This window comes from Mesoplodon densirostris, chromosome 19, assembly GCF_025265405.1.
Source record: "Mesoplodon densirostris isolate mMesDen1 chromosome 19, mMesDen1 primary haplotype, whole genome shotgun sequence".
Taxonomy (NCBI): Eukaryota; Metazoa; Chordata; class Mammalia; order Artiodactyla; family Ziphiidae; genus Mesoplodon; species Mesoplodon densirostris.
The window spans coordinates 9,981,080-9,999,323 of record NC_082679.1 but is presented as its reverse complement, the minus strand read 5'-3'; the positions used below and the strand labels follow the sequence as shown (position 1 = coordinate 9,999,323).

General features: G+C 56.6%; 1 protein-coding gene across 1 annotated transcript; it reads right to left on the bottom strand.

The window, feature by feature from the left end:
* Positions 1-472: 472 nt before the first annotated feature.
* Positions 473-16,740, bottom strand: EXOC3L2 (exocyst complex component 3 like 2). Its single transcript, XM_060083105.1, has 11 exons — positions 16,218-16,740; positions 12,568-13,201; positions 10,936-11,047; positions 9,838-9,939; positions 9,637-9,737; positions 9,308-9,418; positions 7,805-7,940; positions 4,759-4,881; positions 4,125-4,280; positions 3,206-3,327; positions 473-752 (listed from the first exon to the last, which is right to left on the bottom strand). Exons 1-11 carry the CDS (start codon positions 16,738-16,740, stop codon positions 473-475), a joined length of 2,400 nt encoding a protein of 799 aa, XP_059939088.1.
* Positions 16,741-18,244: the final 1,504 nt, after the last annotated feature.

Here is an 18,244-nt window from a genome sequence, read left to right as displayed (position 1 = left end):
ACTGCCCTGCCCAAGAGTTGGACCCTAGCCCGGCCTTGGGAGTGTGAGAAGCCCTTGGCCCTGGGCCCTGCCCCGGGTCCTTCCTCCCCCCCACACACTGGGGACTCAGCCCTTCCTTGTGTTAAATAGAAACCTCTTTATTGTAAGTATCGTACGTTCCTTAATACATTGGATTGAGGCCAGACCTTGAGGTGAGGGGAAAGGGGGGGCCTGGGATATTTCTGTAGAGCCTTCCAAAACACCACCCACCACTCACTGGGCTGGGGAGGTGGTGCTGGGAACGGGCTTCATGGCCTTGGGAAAGTCCTTGCTCCTTCCGGCCGCTTTCTCTTCTGTACAGGGAGTTTGGGGGTAGGTGAGGAGACCTCTAATGATCTTGCCAGCCCAGGGGTCTGTGGCCCCAGACAGGGAGTCGGGAGGATGGTCTGTCAGCAGCAGAGATGGGGGGCACTGAGGTGGAGCCGGGAGAGTCTCAGTGTTGGGCCCGGGGCCGCGATGGAGACGGAGATGGAGGCCGAGGCCAGGGCAGGCAGGCCAGCCGGGAGAGGGAGAGGCGGCCCAGGAAGAGAGGGAGACTGAGGCAGAAAGGCGGCCGGGGCACAGGGATGTCTGCAAAGAAGGCATGGTCCCGGGGGGGCGACAAGCTCCCCCCCTCAGAGAGTTCCAAGTCCCGGGCCACCGCCAGGATCTCATGGCGGGCGACTGTGTGGTGCAGGCCACGGATGTCCAGGAGGGCTGCCACGTGCTTCCGCCTGGGGGTAGAGGAGGGGACAGGTGCACCGGGTCCTCCAGATACACTCCCAGCCCACCTGTGGGCCCCACCCGGCCGTCTGTTCCAGAACCTGCCTTAGCTCTGGAGCCCCTTCGCTCCCTCTGGATTCCTCCTCCATACCAGTCCCCCCGAGATCACGCCCTCCCACCAGCCCCCCTCCAGAGCTTCCCTTCCAGACACTTCCAAGTCCTCCTACGCACAATGGATTCCAGAACTGTCACCTCCCAACCCAGCACAAGGATATTCCTTTTTGCCCCATCTCAGCTCCTGATTAAAATAACTTTCCATCTTCACCCCCAACTTGGCTCAGACAGCTCCTGAATTTCCATTCTGGTACCCTTGCACCTGTTTAAGCTCTGGACTCTATAGCAACCCTTAACTTCACTTTCATCTCAAACAGCCCCACAGCATCACTCAGATCCAGCCCGGAAGTGCTCACCCACAGCCCTATCCTAACCCTCACCTCACCCCAACCCCAGGTCTGGAGTCTTCACCACTGCTGTTCCAGAACCCTCATCCAAATTCGGCCTTGGAACACTCACTTCACCTCTAACCCATTCCTGGAATTGTTCTCAACTAAAATTCTCCTCCAGAACTTAAAATTCACCTTGGGGACCCTCACTCCAACCAGAAACTTTGTGCTCAAAACTGACTCTGGGGCTTCCCTGGTGGCGCAGTGGTTGAGAGTCCACCTGCCGATACAGGGGACACGGGTTCGTGCCCCGGTCCGGGAAGATCCCACATGCCACGGAGTGGCTGGGCCCGTGAGCCATGGCCGCTGAGCCTGCACGTCCTGAGCCTGTGCTCCGCAACGGGAGAGGCTACAACAGTGAGAGGCCCGCGTACCGCAAAAAAAAAAAAAAAAAAAAAAAAAACAAACCTGACTCTGTTCCACAACCCTCGCCCCTAAATCCAACACAGTGGAACCGTCCCTTCACCCCAATCTCAGCTCCAGATCCCGGATCCAAAATTCAACTCCAGAACCACCATCATCTTTCAACTCAAGATCCTGCACCCAACATTAATTTCCAGAACTTTCATTTCAAACAGAGTTCTGGGGTCTTCACCACCCGCTTCAACCCAGCTCAGTCTCTTCACCCTCCTGCATCCCAAGTTTGGAATCCCCACAGCTCCGAAACACTCATCCAAAATGGGGCTCAAGAACCTTCCAGCTCAACAGAGATGCAAAACACAGCCCCCAAACTCAGCTTTGGAACCCCTCCTCCCAGCCCAGCTTGAGACCTCTCAAACTCAGCTGCATATCCAAGTTCAGATTCAAGTTCAGAAACCCCAACGGAGCAGGAATGCGGGGACCCTGGCCCCCATGCGACTCCAGGGCTCTGTGCTTTCCCAAGGACATAAGCCCCACACCTCAGAAGCAGAACCGCCCATCCTGAATCAGTTCCAGAATCCTCACCTTCAGCCCCACGTCCTCAACCTCAACCCAGCTGATGCCTTACACCTGGGTCCTGGGGGATTGTCTCTCTGCATACAGAATGTCTGCCCGACTAGCACCGCAGGACTGCCACCACCTTATGAAAGTGGCAGTGTTGTGTGGTGGTCAGGTGTACCAGCTTTAGAGCCTGCTGCCTGGGCTCAAGTCCCAACTTCGCTGCTGGCCAGCTGTGACATTGGGGTCAGCTACTTAATTTCCGCCTACATCGGATGGTGCTAAGCACTCAGAACAGTGCTGCCTTTGACGTGCAAAGATTTTCTCAAATAGCTTATATTCTAAAATAACTCTTACATGCTGCAGCCTTGCAGCCAAAAATAAAAAATAAAATAAAATACTCAAATACTGCCTACAAAAATAAATAAATAAAATAACTCACAGAGTGGGTATGTAAGATGCTTTCTTACGTCTGACATCAGAACCCAATAAGGAGGAATTGGCATTGCTACTGCTGTCCCCACGGATGATGATTAATCAGCCCCCAATAATCCTATGAAAAGAGTATTATTGTCCCCATGGATCAGAAGAGGAAACGGGGGCTCAGAGAGGATCACAGAGAAAGGAAATGGTCCATCAGGATCTGAACGGCGCCTGCCACTGTCCCAGTGCGTGTGCGCCCGTGTGCCCGTGCGTGTCCCCGTGTCCCCCGCGGCTCCCCAGCTGGGCCGGCCCTTCCTGCCGCCGGGCGGCCCCGCGCCCCCCTGCCCTGGGCTTCCTGTGACTGCTTGTTTGTTTGCGAGCCCTGGTGGCGGCGGCGGCGGCAGCGGCAGCGGCGGCGGCGGCGGCAGGAGAAGGAGGGAAATCGTATTAATAATGCCCTGGTTCCAGCAGGAAACGGCCGTCAGACACGCTCGCCGCCTCCCTCCCTCGCCCAAGGGGCAGGAAACACAGGGACGGATGCCAAGGCTCGCCGGGAGACCTCGGCCTGGCGGCAGCGCGGGCAAAAAGGAACCAAGCCGGCGTGGGGGCGGGGATCTCACCTGATGTCTGGGTAGTCCCGCACCAGCATCCCCACCTCCATCTGGATGCTGGGCGTGTCTTCCAGATGCAGAACTTCGGCCAGACGGGGCACCACGGCGTCCAGCCACGAGGCCTGGGATTCCTGCAGGGGAAGACCCCGGGCTCACACTCAACACCCACCCCCTCGAAACCACAGCCTCCCAAGGCCTCGCCTCGCCTGGCAGTTTTCTGGTCCGTAAAACCGGGCAGAGGGCAGACTGCAGTCAGAGGTTATCTGGAACCTTTGGAAATTTGAAGAAAAATCCATAATATAACCTACTCCCAGTTTTGCAGATAATTTGGGGCTCGGGGACACCCCTCAAAACCTATTCTAAATTTGCAAAATGTTACCATTGGGGGAAACTGCATAAGGTATGCCAGCGATCTCTCTGCATTCTTTCTTATAACTGCATGTGACTCTACAATTATCTCCCCCAAAATTAAAAAGAAAATTCTAAGGACTCTAGGTTAGAAACTCCTGGAATAGCGGCGGAGTGAGACCCTTCCCGTCCAGCTCATTACAACTGGGTACTAATAAGATTTACTGATTTTTAAATGCTTGGATTTGGGAACGCTAAGGTTCTGAGTTTCTCTTGCATTTAGCGACTATCTGTGCAAATAATAATAGCTAATGTTTAGGTCCTAAGCCCTTTTAATGGGACTTATCTAATCCCCACAACAAGGCATAGGGACCATTTTTCTCTTCATTTGCGCCCAGAGCGCTCTCTCTTTCATTTAGAAAGGCAATGTTTACCCTCAGAGGGCGAAGATCAGAGTGTTACTATTGGCTGCAAACTGGGTGAGGGTCTTATTCTAAGCCCCCGGCTATCGAGTCTGGGGATTCCCGGAAGCCAAAGTTTTCCGTAGTTTCGGAGCCCCCCACCCCCGGGCCGCACTGACCAGGCGTCGGAACAGCCTCTGCAGCTGCGCCGCGTCCTCCCGGAGCCTGCCGGCCACGCGGCTGCGGGTCCGCGCGGAGCCGCAGCGCAGGCGCCCGCGGAACAGGGGCCGCACGTACTCGACCAGCGCCCGCCGGTGCAGCTCGGCCACCAGCTCCTGGGGACCCGGGAAGACGCGGGGGGGGCGGGGTGAGCCGCCGGTAACCCCACCCTCCCCGCTTCCTACCCGCCCGCTCCCGCTCCGGACACCCAACGGGAACCCCTGCCCACCCCCAGCCGCCGGCGGCCCTCCCGGCTCCCAGTGGGTGACCCCTGTCCTGCCCCCCCAATCAGCTCACGGACTCTCCCCCACCGGCCCCCAGAGGGTGCCCCATCCCACCCAGCCCTCTCCGCTTTCTCCTGAGCTCCGCCATCCAGAGACCCCAACCCCGCCAGCATCCCGCGCTACACCCCGGTATCCGCAGGCACCCTCCGCGCAGACCCCAGGTAGAGCGCCACCTATCTCGCCCTGAGAGAGCTTCTCCCCACCTAGAAGGGGTCTCTCCCCTTTGAGCGCTCTAGCTCCGCTCTCCCACCCTCCCACCCACCGGCCCCGGGTTCCACCCTGCGTCCCTCCCCCGCACAAGCAGATGCACCTGGTAAGGTTCATCTTGCATCCTGCGCAGTGCCAGGGCCTTAGCGCCCAGCGTGCCCACGATGCCATCCAGGGCCTCCGAGCTGCTCAGCCACTTCCTGCGCATCAGCTTGCCGAAGTGCGGCTGGGTGGGACAGAGTGGGCAGAGGGTCACAGTTCGCCTCCCTTCCGCCCTCTTTCTTCATAGATCAATTCAACATTTGTTCCCAAAAGCTGCTCCGAGCTGAACCAGGGCTGCGCCGTGCTGGGGACACAGCAGTGCGGAGACAGTCCAGCCCTGCCCTCCTGGGGCTTTGCTCCAGAAGAGGAGACAGACCCGTTCCCCAGACAGTGACCACTCAGAGTGGCCACGGCTGGAAAGAGGGAGCCCAGGGGTTTAGGAAGCCCAGCCTGAGTCAGCATGGAGAGTCAAGGAGGGCTTCCTGGAGGAGAGGGCACCAGAGTTGAGGCCAGGAAGATGGTCACTGTTAGCCAAGTGAATGGTGGGAGAGGGAGTGGCTCAATCCGAGGGGAAAGCCAGTGTGAAGAAGGTTCAGATTTCAGATGGGCTTGCGGGTCAGAGGACCGGAAAGAAGGTCAGTGTGGCTGGCAAGACCATCTGTATAATTCACGGGCCCAGTGCAAAAATGAAAATGGGAGACCCTTTGTTCAAAAAGTATTAAGAACTTCAAGGCAGAGAGAGCAGAGCTTTAAACCAAGCTAGGACCCTTCTAATCAGGGGGATGGGGGGCCTGTATGACTGCCCAGTGAAGAGATGGGGCTGGTCAGGTGAACCGAGCAGAGCACACAGGCCTCCTGGGCTTGGGAGGAGCCCCAGATTTCTCTTGAGGGCACTGGGGATCCATGGCAGGTTCTAAGCAGAAGAGGGAGAGGGTCAGCTTTGTGCTTCACCGAGATGGCTGGGAGGGGGCAAGACTGAGGCAGAAATGGGGGGTCTGGAAGGAGGGGAAGGGGTGAGAAGGGATGAGGAGGGGGAAAGGAGAATGCAGGTGGTAGATTCATAGGATGTAGTAAGTGGCCACCAGTGGGGGGAGGGGAGGGAGGCATCTGGATCCTGGAGGTGGGATGGGCAGCGGGTCTGTCCCTCAGATGGAGGCTGGGAGGAGCGAGGGGGAGGTGCTGCCGTCGGATGGATACTTGGGAGCATGAGGTGCCCGGACACCTCTGGGGTTGGTGTCCATGGGGGTCTGAAGCAGGTTCCTATCCCACTCAGCCCAGCACCCGCTTCCTGCTTTCTCATCCCATGGTAGCCCAATTTTCTGAACCTCCAAAAATGAGGCCTGTGGGCTTTTGTTGGAAAGCAGGTGTGAATCAAATGAGCTGACGCTCTTGGTACAGCACTCAGCTCAGGACGTGTTGCTGTTGCTATAAACTCTGTACATTTATGAAGTTCCCTAATGGCCAATACCCGAGGGCCAGGACCCAAGCTAAGTACTTTATGGCCACAAGCTCATTGCTTCCTCACAGCCATCTGAGACGCCTGGAATTCCTGGGCCCATTTTCCAGTTGAGCAAACATAGACCCCCAAGAGGAAAGCCATTTGCCTAAGTCCCCCTACCTGGAAGCAGTACAGCCAGGCCTGGAACAAAGACTGTACCCCCTTCCCCCCAACACTCGCTTACTTTCATTCCCGTGCTTGTCCATTTAGTCATTCAACAAACACTCTCTGAACCCTTCCTGTGGCCCAGCCCTGGGTGGATCACTGGGGATACATTAGAGAACGCTTGGGGACACAGCACAAAGGGAGATAAACAAAACTCCAAGCGCCTGATACTTATAAACACTTGGGGGCCTCTGAATTCTGATCTGATATTTGATGATATTAAGGACTGATTGTTCCATTTGTTAGGTAGGAAAATGGCATTGCGGTTACATTTGTTTAAAAAGGCTGGGTTCCTTATCTTTTGGAGATACAGGCTAAAGTGTTGACGGATGATGATAGGATGCCAAAGATGTGCTTGAAAAGAATCCAGTGGGCAGGAGAGGTGGGGGGAGAGGTGGAGTTGATACTTGCTGGAGTTGGTCCACAAGAGGTCATTCTGTCATTCTGCCTACTTTTGTGTATGTTTGAAATTTTCCATAATAGAAAAGTTATTTTAGAAACATTCCAACAAATCCTTGCCCTTGAGAAGCTGACATTCCAATGGGAGGAGACAGATTGGAAAAAAATAAAAATAAAAAAGCAAAGGATATAGCATGGCAGGTGGTGATAAGTGCTTTGGAGACAAATAGAGTAGCGGGGGGGGGCATGTGGGAATCTCAGGGGCTTCTATTTTAAATAGGGCAGTCAGGGGAGGTCCTTCTAAGAAGGTGGCATTTGAGTCAAAACTTGAAAGAGGTGAGAGAGGGAGCTTTGTGGCTATTGAGGGAAGAGTAGTCCAGGCAGAGGGAACAGGTGCAAAGGTACTGAGGTTGGAATGTGTCTGACACGTTAAGGAGAAGCGAGGGGCAAGGAGGAAAGTGGGAGGGGATGAGGTCAGAGAGGGAAAGGGCAGACATGTGGGCCTCGGGGGCCACAGGGAGGACTTTGGCTTTTGCCCTAAGTTAGCTGGGAGCCATGGAGGGTTCTAAGCAGAGGTGGGACACAACCCGACGTACAATGTGGATTGAGCACAAATTACAACCAGGGGCACGCACACCTCTCAGTTCCATTCCCGGGTACTCCCACCAGCTTCTCACCCCGTTCTCACCCACCTCTGAACCCAGTCCCCTCTGGGCATGTGCAGGACCCCGGGATGAGTGAATGAGGCCCTAGGGTCTAGGAGAGGCTGGGCAGGGATTTGGAGGACCTCAGTGAGGAGGGGTTCCACCCAGTCCCCTAGGCCCCTTCGTGCTGATCGCTCTCTATCCTCCCCCTGACCATATCCTCCCACCTCTTCCTTCCTGTGCCCCCCCGTCCCCCTAAACGGGCCAGACATGGCCATCACCCCCCCACACACCCCCTCTGCTTCCCGAACACTGAGTCATGGGCTGAAAGGAACTGCAGGATTGGGTGGGGGCACTCCCCTGTCCTGCCCCGGCCCCACTCAGCCCACTGCCTCTCTCACCTGCAGCTCCTGGAACAGCAGGTCGGTCAGGATGCGGTGGCAGAGTCGGGTCACTCGGTCCAGGGCGCTGGCTGCTGCTTCCCGGGCCGGCTCACTCTCAGGGGGTCCCACCCGGGCCAGGCGCTCCGCCAGAGCCCTGTGGGGATCAGTGGAGCCAAAAGTCAAGGAGCCTCAACATCTCAGCCCAACTGCCTGGACCTGCCTCCCATTAGACGGACCCTATTTTGTGGGGCACAGGGGCGACAGGTCAGGTGGGGAGCTGGGGGAAGTCAGGGGCTCTGGGGGGGCCTGGGGGCTGAGAAATATCAGGGGATGTCTGGAGGGTTGGGGGTTGGGGGGGCTCTGTGGAATGGCTGGGAGTCTGGGGGATGGAGTGGGGAGGAAGGGGTCTGTGTGTCTCGCTGCTTTCTGGGTGAGAGTGGGGATGCTTCCATCCTAAAAGTCTGTGCTTCTACAGGACTGCAATTCTAAAATCCGACCCTTCTCATTTTCTGTCATTGGAACAGTTGAGGACCCTCTCCATCACTGAAAGGAGAATAACTTGGTCTGGAGGGCAACTGGGCACTTTCTGCCCACATCCCAGCAGATTCCCTTCTGAGAATGTATCCCTGGTCCCCACACTTGTGGGAGTTGACAGATGTGCCAGGTTTTTCTCTACAAAAGAGTAGAGGCAGCTGTCCATCCACTGGGGACAGATTAAATGAATGACAGGACATCCAAGCGGTGGAAGACAGTTCAGCCATAAGAGATATAAAAGAAGCTGGTGGGAACTCTTGAGGCGCTAACAGAAAGACCTCCAAGGTGTTAAGTGGAAAAGGACAGAGTGTGTTCGATATTCTACCATTTGTGTTTTTTTTTTAAAGGAAAAGGAATAATATGTATGCACATAGTAATAGATTTACTTGTATATTATGAAATATGCATATGCATGGATATCTATGCATATGCATGAAGTGTGTCTATGCATATATACACTTATTTACACATATTTACTGGTAAATGTATCAAATACCCCTGGAAAGATATGTGAGGCATTAGCAATAACTGGAGAGAAGGAGGGGGGGAGGGAGGCTTTTCACTGTGTGCCTTCTTGTATCTTGAATGCATTCCCAATTTTAAAAACTCAATTAAAAATAAGTTAATAAAAAGGTAAAGTAATATAACTGAATCACTTTGCTGTACAGCAGAAATCAACACAACATGCTAAATCAACTATACAAGGAAAGTATTATCAGATAAAAATGTTAAAAAAAATGTAATCCCTAGAGTCTGGCTTCTAGGTTCCTGTAATTCTAACACTCCCAGGTTCTGATTACTCTATAATTCTAGTGCTCTGTGATGCTACGGTTCTTTCTAGGACTCCCAGGTTTTATGCTTCTAAGGTCCCCTGGATATGCCTCTCGGGGCTAGCTCTGCGATCCCCACCCAGGATCCAGGCACCCCAGGTCAGCTTGTCACCCAGGACTGGCCTTCTCACCCACACACTGTGGGGGGTGCTCTCACCTCAGGGGGGGCCCACAATTGACCAGGGAGATGGTCCTGCTGATATAGGTGTCGGGTAGCAGCTCCCGGACTCCTGGGTTCTCATGGAATCGTTCCACGCGCTGCTGGAAGCTGGTGGGAGGAGAAAGGGAGGATGGTAGACAGATGGAGCACCGCTGGATAAGGGTCCCTGGCTGGGCACTCAGCCCAGCAAAGCCTGTGATCCCCACAGAGGCGCCCCTGCCCATGCTGACTTGATTCACTTTCAGCTCTCCTCTCTCTGCTGGCTCCCGGGTCCAGATGCCCCGGCGCCACCCCAGCCCTGCGCCCTTCCCCCCAGCCCTCCATACCTCTGCAGGAATTCTGCCAGCCCCCCCAAGCAGCAGTGGGCCATCCGCTCCCCAAACTCCTGGCTGATGCGGGGCGCTCGCTCTGTGTGCTCTTCCAGCAGCTGCGTGGTCCAGGGGGATGAGAAGTGATGAGGAGGCGAGGTCCCACTTTCCCACTGGTCACCATCCAGCTGATTCTCCTTCCTCTTCCCCGCCCCCTACCTCACACACATCCTGTGCCAGGCTGCTGGACTGGTCCTCCGCACCTGCCCAGTGCCCCGCGTCCTCCTGCAGCACTCGAAGCAGGGCTGCCCGTGTCTGAGCCTGGAGTGGGGAAGTGGGGGCAGAGGCAGGAGTCAGAGTCCCTGGGAGCCTCCCCCTCCCTTTCTCACACCAGGATTCCCCGCTCTTCCCCGCCATCCGGCCCCTTAGCCCCTGGCAGCTCTGGATTCTACCTGTGAGCTCATCAAGGTAACGCTGGGGAGAGAGCCTGGACCAGAAAACTTCCCCAGCCCCTTCCATTCCTAAGTCTACAATTTGGCACTTGATATTGAGTCTGTGGTTTTAAGCCTCCTCCATCTAATAGCCAGAGGGTTTAAGGGCTTATTCTCTCATTATCTGATGATTCTAAGACTCTGCTCTCAGGTCTGCAAGACGATTCTTTCACGATTTCCAAATTCTGTGATTCAAGAATTCCAAGTGTCTAGGATTCTAAGGTTTACACATCTCTTGATTCTCTGGTCCTATGTTGTCTTCAATTCAGTGAGTCTGAGAATGTAGACTTGTTCGGTCCTGAGATTCAAAGCTCTCAAGTTGCAAAGATACTGATTTCTGTGGCTGGGGCAGGACTGGCTTTTAGACCGGAAACACTCCTGTGGCTGGGATGGCTGTTTACAGCTTGGGCCGTTCTGCTCAGCGGTGCCTGTGCCCAGCCAGTTATTAACCGTCTTTACTATCAGCCCTGCTTATATGCAGAGATGCTTTGATGCCCTCCTTCTGTGAGTCTTTGAGTCTGCGAGCTGAGGTTCTGTGACTGACTCTCTGTTGCTGTAAGATTTGAAGTGTCTGAATGTATTGAACCTTTACTGAGTGTCTCCACGCCCAGCCGGGTGCATTGGATACACTGAACGTAAGACAGAAGTGATCAGTATGGGCTTACATTTCTATGTCTTTTGGACGGAACTCAGAAGTCCACAAAGGGCAAGGGGAGATGGAGATAGGGAAAGGGGGCGGAGAGAGGCCCCCAAGTTCAGTGTGAACCCCGCTCCCCTCTGCAGAGCGCCTCTGGCTCCCTAATCAGCAAAGCCAAGTTCCAGGTACCTTAACGTCTGTGACACATTCATCTTCCAAGCCACGAAGGGTGCCAGGGGACAGAAGGGGATCCAGCTCCCCATTTTCCAGGGCAACCATGTCCACCAGACCTAGGACCTCTCTGGGGGTGGGGGTAAGAAACAGGGTGGGGGGGTCTGTGAGAGGTGGGGCTGGGCAGCTGAACCCCTCCCCACCTCCATCCCTTCACAGCCTGTGTGTTTGTGACCTGGGCCTCTCCCTTCCTCTCTTGGGGCCAGCTTTGCTCATCCCTCAAAGGAAGTCTCTGGAATTGTTGCTCCCCTGGCTCCAATTCCCTGAGTCAGCTCCCTGATGGATGGTGTCCGGGCAAGACTCGTAGGGGTCAAGTCCAGGCTCCGTGACCTGGCACGCAAGGTCTCACCCGCCAGAACTTCACCAGACAGAAGCTCCCTTCCACCTCCGCCCCTAGTCCCTACGTCATCACCTAGCCTTGGAGGCCTCGCTGCTCCAGCCCTCACTCCCAGCCTCTACCCTCTTGCATGCCCTGGCCTGTGCCGTGCCTTCACTCTCCCCACACCTCCCCACCACCCCTGCACACACCAGGCCTTTGCTCATGGCATCCTCTCAGCCAGAAGCCCCATCTCCCTGCAAATCAGACTTAACTTATGTCTCACCATTCCAGGCTCTCATGGATGGCATGTGAGTGTCATGAACATATATTCCCAAAGGGGATCTGGACAGGTCAGTGTTGGTAACTGTGGCCTTCCCATTTTTCTGGTGACAGCATCCTGATTTCCATGAGGGGCCACCCACTCCCTCACCCTCCAATGTGTGGTTTGGGTGTGGCTAACTCCCTTTTCCCTGAGCCTGTAGGGACCCAGTCGTAGCTGATCACTGTACTCCATCTCCCAGCCACAAGAATGGAAATGTTTTAAGATCCAAAGGCTCGATGGTTATAGGATTCTAGGACTGGGAGGGTCAATGGTACTCAGGTTCTTGATGCTAAGATTATAGAGTTCAAGGGACCAAAAGTGCTACCATCCTAAAACTGGAAGGACCGACAAGTGTCAGAGTTCTAGGATCCAAAGGGGGGATGAAGCTAAAATTTAGGATTCGAAGGCTTGTTGGCGCTAACGTTCTAGGATTGAAATTGTCATCAGTTCTAAAGTTCTAAGATTGGAAGAGTCAGCGCTTGTGCCCTAGGGTCTAAGGCGAAAGCAGCGTAAGGGTTCTAGAATTCCAAGGGTCAACAGTGCCAAGATTTTAGGATGAGAAGGGTCATTGGTGTTAAGTTCCTAGGACTGGAAGGGCGGGCAGTGCTAAGATTCTAAGAGTGTACGTGTTGATGATTCTAAAGATTCTTGGATTGGAAGGGTCAACAATGCTAAGATTCTAGGACCGGAAGGATGGCGGGTGGTAAGGTTCTAGGATCAGAAGGATCCCTGTTGCTGAGGTTCTAGCGCGGGAAGCGTGGAGAGCGCTAAGATTCTCGGGCTGTAAAGGTCACCAGTGCTGAGCCTGGAAGGGTCAACGATATTAAGGTTCTAGGAATATAGGTCCAGGAGAGTCCTTAGGTTCTGAAGGGGCCGGGGCTGGAGGGAATGGGGGGAAGCGACGGTTCTACGCGACCTTGGGGCAGCCGATCCCTAGGCCCCCGCTCACCTGGGGTACACCTGGTTGTGCCAGTGCAGCAGCGCGTAGCGGTCGGCCAGCGGCAGCCTCCGGCGGGCGGCGGCCCCGATCCACTCGGCCAGCGCGCCGTGGTAGCCGCGCAGGTAGACGCCGAAGGCGCCCAGGCCGGCGGGGTAGGAGGGCGCCAGGCGGCCCCGCACCACGCCCATATCCTCCAGCAGCCGCCCCCGCAGCGCCTCCAGCTGCCCGGCCAGGCCCCCGGGCGCCCCTGGCGCCGCCGCCTCCAGGCGCTCCCGGGCCGCACGCGCCACCGCCTCCGCCCAGCGGGCGCGCAGCTTGCGGGCCGCCTCGGGTCCCCGGCGCCCGTCCGCCGCCTCCTCCTGCACCAGCACCTGACCTAGCTGCGCCACGGCGCCCGCCCCGGCGCCTGCGCCCGGCCCGGGGCCCGCCAGCGTCTCGCGCACCAGCGCCCACAGCTCGCGCTGCAGGGCCTCATACAGCAGAGCCACGTCCCGGGCCCGGCGGCCCCCGCCCGCGCCCTCGGCCTTGGGCGGCCCGGGCGCGCCGCCCCCCGACGACGCCATCTCTTCGGCCTCCAGCTCCAAGATGTGCTCGTCGGCCCGCGCGAGCTCGCGCTGCTGGATCAAGCTCAGGATCTCCAGCACTGTGGGCGCAAAGCGGGAGATCAGGGGCTGGGAAACCGGGCGGAGCGGGGGAAGAAGGGAAAAGGGTAGGGGACGAGGGGAAGAGGGTCGGGGGAGGGGGAGAGGTGGGGGGGCAGAGAGGGATGTGGGGGCATTTCGGGAGAAGGGGAAGAGAGAAGGCTGTCAGGTGAGGGGCCTAGGAGAAGGGAGGGGGAGGAGAGGGAGGAGGGAGCAAGGGGGAGAGCCAAGACAAGGGGGAGGGGACAGGAGGGGGTTAGGGAAGGGAAGAGGGGGTTTGGCGATGGGAGAAGGAGTCTGGATATAAGAAGGAGGTCAAAAGATGAAAGGGGGCTTCCCTGGTGGCGCAGTGTTTGAGAGTCCGCCTGCCGATGCAGGGCACACGGGTTCGTGCCCTGGTCCGGGAGGATCCCACATACCGCGGAGCGGCTGGGCCCGTGAGCCATGGCCACTGAGCCTGCACGTCGGGAGCCTGTGCTCCGCAACGGGAGAGGCCACACAGTGAGAGGCCCGCATACCGCAAAAAAAAAAAAAAAAAAAAAAAAGATGAAAGGGTGTCTGATTAGGAAGAGGGTAGGATGAGGGGAGGAGTCAGAGGAAGTGGGGTTAGGGGAATGAGGAAGAAGGAAAGGGTTAGGGCCTGGGGTAAGGGGTCAGGGCTAGGAAGAGAGTATCGGGGTAGGTGAGGATGTGGGGAGGAGTTAGGGGAGTTGAGGGCGGGTAGGATAGAAAAAGGGCATAAGGGTCAAAAAAAGGCATCAGAGGAAGTAGGGTGGCCAAGGGAGGACAGTGGGAGCCAGGTAAGGGGGAGAGGGATGGAGAGAGCCAGTGGACTGGGGGGCAGGCTGGGGGCATGGAGGTGGGAAGAGGGTATGAAGGCCAGAGATGGGTCTTTCGGGGGCGGGGACAACTATAGGGGTGACCTGGCTCTCTGATGATTTCACACTCCCCCAGGAGAGGGGAGTCATGGGCACGGGAGGCCTCTGAGTGAAGGCAGAGGGTCCCAGTGGCCCAGGGTTACCCCCAACACCTCCAGCCCCCTCCACTTCCTCCCTGGCAGAGAAACTATTTCCTGGCCAGTGCTATTTCTGCTATTTCCAGAAGGCGGGGGCTTGAGTCACTCCCTTCTCACCTCCCTGTGGTGCCCTCCCAGTCCCTAGGGAGCAGGGGCTGAAATAGCTTCTGGCGCAGGACGTGGAGGGCATCAGGTTGAAGGAAGGGCTCTCCAGTGATGGGGCAGCAAGGGCTGTCCATGGGGGAGGGTAGGAGTGGGGATGGGGGCGGGGGGATAGAGGCAGGGCAGGGGACAGGGTTGAAGGAAGGTGGGGACTGGGCAGCGCTGGGGCTGGAGAAGAGGATGGGGATGAAGGTGGAGGCTGGGATGAGGGCGTTGAGGGTTAGGGTGAGGTTGGGGCTGAAATCTGAAGAGGGAGATGGGAAAGGAGTTGAGAATGTCATCTGGAGTTTGGGGTGGGGATGGGCTTGGAGATGAGTTTAGGCGAAAGTTGAGGATGGAAAGAAGGTAGACATGGAGGTGAGTTTGAAGAAGTCTGGACGTGAGCTGGGGTTAGGAATGTGGACAGTTGAAGTTGGAGGTTGGAAATGGGGGGGTTAGGATTGAGACTCGGGCTGGGTGTGGAGATGGGATTAAGAGGTTGAGTTTGGGGTTCAGGTTGAAAATGGGGGCTGGGAGTGCGACTAGGACTGAATGAGGAAGTTGGGGAGGTGCATGGGGTTGAAGGGGGACACTGAGATGGACCTGGGGTTTGGGGGTGGGAGTGAGACTGAAGAGGGGAAAGGGTTGAAGTTGCACACAGGGCTGGGATTGAGGATGGGATGAGAGTAGAGGAATGAGCTATGGCGTGGGACGGGACCAGTTGGCGCTTGTCATGGTGTCGGGCGTAGCAATGAGGTTAAAGGTGGCATTTGGCGAAAGGGATGGATTGGGAATAAGCACGCGGATGTGCCTCAGGTGGCGATGGCTGATGGGGTTGGAATAAGTATGGCTGGAAACCAAAAAGGCATTGAGGAAGACATTGGGGTTTGGGGTAGTATTGGGGTTGAGGATACAACAGGGGTGGTGTTATGAGTCGAACTGTGTTTGTCCCCCACCCCAAGAAGAAGAGATATGTGAAGTCCTAACCCCCAGTACCTCAGAATGGGATCTCATTTGGAAATAGGTCATTTACAGAGGGAAGCAAGTTAAAAAGAGGTCATAGGGTGGGCCCTGATCCATTATGACTGGTGTCCTTAGAAGAAGGGGAACTTGGACACCCAGATAGACATGCACAGAGGAGAAGATGATGTGAAGACAGAGAGAAGGCCATGTGTGGATGGAAGGTGGGAGGGATGCAGTTACAAGGCAAGGAACGCCCGAGATTGCCAGCAAAGCACCAGAAGCTGGAAGAGGCAGTTTTTTTTTTTTTTTTTTTTTTTTTTTTTTTTTTTTTTTTGCGGTATGCGGGCCTCTCACTGTTGTGGCCTCCCCCGTTGCGGAGCACAGGCTCCGGACGCGCAGGCTCCGGACGCGCAGGCTCAGCGGCCATGGCCCACGGGCCCAGCCGCTCCGCGGCATATGGGATCCTCCCAGACCGGGGCACGAACCCGTATCCCCTGCATCGGCAGGCGGACTCTCAACCACTTGCGCCACCAGGGAGGCCCTGGAAGAGGCAGTTTTGAAAGGAGATGGGATTGAGGTTGAATTTGAGGGTAGTAATGGAGAGAGGGTTGAAACTGGGGACAGGGAGGGGATTGGAGGAGATGAGACCGAAGTTGGTCATTTGGAGGTTGTTGGACAAGGGGACGAGGTTGAAGGCAGATGGAGAGAGGGACAGATTGGGCTGGGGGTGGAGACGGTGCTGAAGCTGGAGCTTGGTGATGGAGATTAGGACCGCAGCGGGGACGGGCTGGCCATGTCCGTGGAGGTGGGCAGATGGAAGCTGGAGATGTGAATGGAGATGGGGTCACGGGTGGAGACACTGTGATTCTCCCAGGTCTGGGCCAGGACTCCCGACTCACCTGACAGCGGCTCCTTTATCTTTGGGGGCTCCGGGACCTTGGGCGGGGGCTCGGGAGCCGCCTCGCCTGCGGGCACCACCCTCTCAGCCAGTGACGCCCGCCGGGGCTTGGGCCCACGCCCCAGTCTCAGGAAGGCCAGTCTCCGGGCAGCCTCCCCAGTCGCCTCCTCATCGGCCTGGGCTCGGGTCCCCTGAAGCCTGGCCAGGAGGCCAAAATCTGCTGAGCTCCTGCGGATCCCCGGCGTCAGCACACGGCCTAGGAAAGAGCGAGGCTGCCCATCCCCAGGGCTGCCCGCCCGCCGGCCAGGGGTTCTGCCCAGCCGGAAGGGGGCCAGGCCTGCCAGCTTCTCCAGGGTGGCACGGCGGCGACATGATGTTCCGTTGGGCAGGGTCTCCAGTTCCCCAGCCTCCTCTTCTTCTAGCCCTGAAGCTTCCTCAAAGGGGTTCCGAGAGGACCTCAGGGGCAGTGTCCCCGCCCGGGACATCTTAGAGTCTGCCACCCCTAGACTCTTCAGGATGGGCATTTTGACAGGCGGGGACCTGGGGAAAAAATAATGGACCATCGGTGGTGTTGATGACAATGCCTCTGTGTACCCAGCACTTTGGGGCATGTGTGCCAAGCACTGGTCTGAGCACTTACTTATCCCTTGAGTCTGCACAGTCTCATGAAGAGAGTAATGTCACTATGCCCATTTTGCAGATGAGGAAACTGAGGCTCAGAAGAGCACAAGTGTTTGCCTAAGGTCCCACAGTGATTCGGGGACAAAGTCGGGTTTCAAACCCAGGCCTGTCAGATTCCAGAACCAGGGTTCTCTCCCCTGAGCATCAGCGTCCAGACCCTTCCCCTACCTTACTCCTGCCCAGGGCTGTTCATCATCTTAGTGCACCCTTCTACTCCATGAGGAAACAGGCTCAGAGAGGGGAAGGCTCTTTCCCATGGTGGCACAGCCAGTGAAGGGCAGAGACTGCATGGGGACCCAGGCCCCACCCCTCCGTCTACCCAGGTGTCCTGTTCACACAGTTGGCCACCTGCTTCGTCTCCCCTGTCCAGTCAGTACCCCTGTCTCCTCTACCTTACCCCATTGATTCCTCCAACAAACATTTTACTGGGAAATATCCAGAATAGACAGATGCATAGAGACAGAAGATTAGTTGTTTCCGGTGACTGGGAGAGGGGGACTGGGCTGTGACCACTTAACTGGTACAGGGTTTCCTTTTAGAGGAATGAAGACGTTCTGGAATTAGTGGCGATGGTTGACAACATTGTGAATGTACTAGATGCCACTGAACTGTATACTTTAAAATGGTTAGTATGGTAAATTTTGTTATGTAGATTTTTCCACACACATCCCCGTACACACATCCCCATACACGCACACACACACACACACACACAAACTGATTAGGTATTTACATGGGCCCAGCCCTGAGCAAGCCCTGAGGACACAGCAGTGGCCAAGGCAGACCCAGTCCCTGCCCTCATGGAGCTCGAAGCTTCCCGAGTCCTGCCCATTCCTTCTCCTAAATCCGTCTCCTACCTCTTCATGGCCGCTGCCCCAGTCCAAGCCCCTCCTGCTTCCCTGCTGCAGCCCCCTCCCTGACCTCCAGCCTCTAGTTCTCCAGTCTACCTTGGAGGGCCTTGTTAAGGCTCAGACCGGCCCCTCCCCCTTCTCTTAACCCTCCATGGCTCCCCCGTGCCCTCGAGATGAAATTCAGGCCCCCCTGCTTGCCAGCTGTACACCTCGTCAGCACCACCCCGCCTTCTCCTCCTTACCTCAGGCTCCTCTGGGTTCCAGCACCTGTTTATACATGGAGGCCTGTTCTCCATGTTCCATGCAGGCTTCAGGACCCAGCCCCAGTGTTGCCTCTTCCCAGATGCCCAGGCTGAGTCAGGTGCACCCCCCTTGAAACTCCCACTCTGGGTCATCACTGTCTGGGAATGGGTCTGTGTCCTCCACTGGGCTGTGAGCCCCAAGAGGGCAGGGGCGGGCTGTCTGGGTCACCACTGTGTCTGGGGCAGGCACTCTG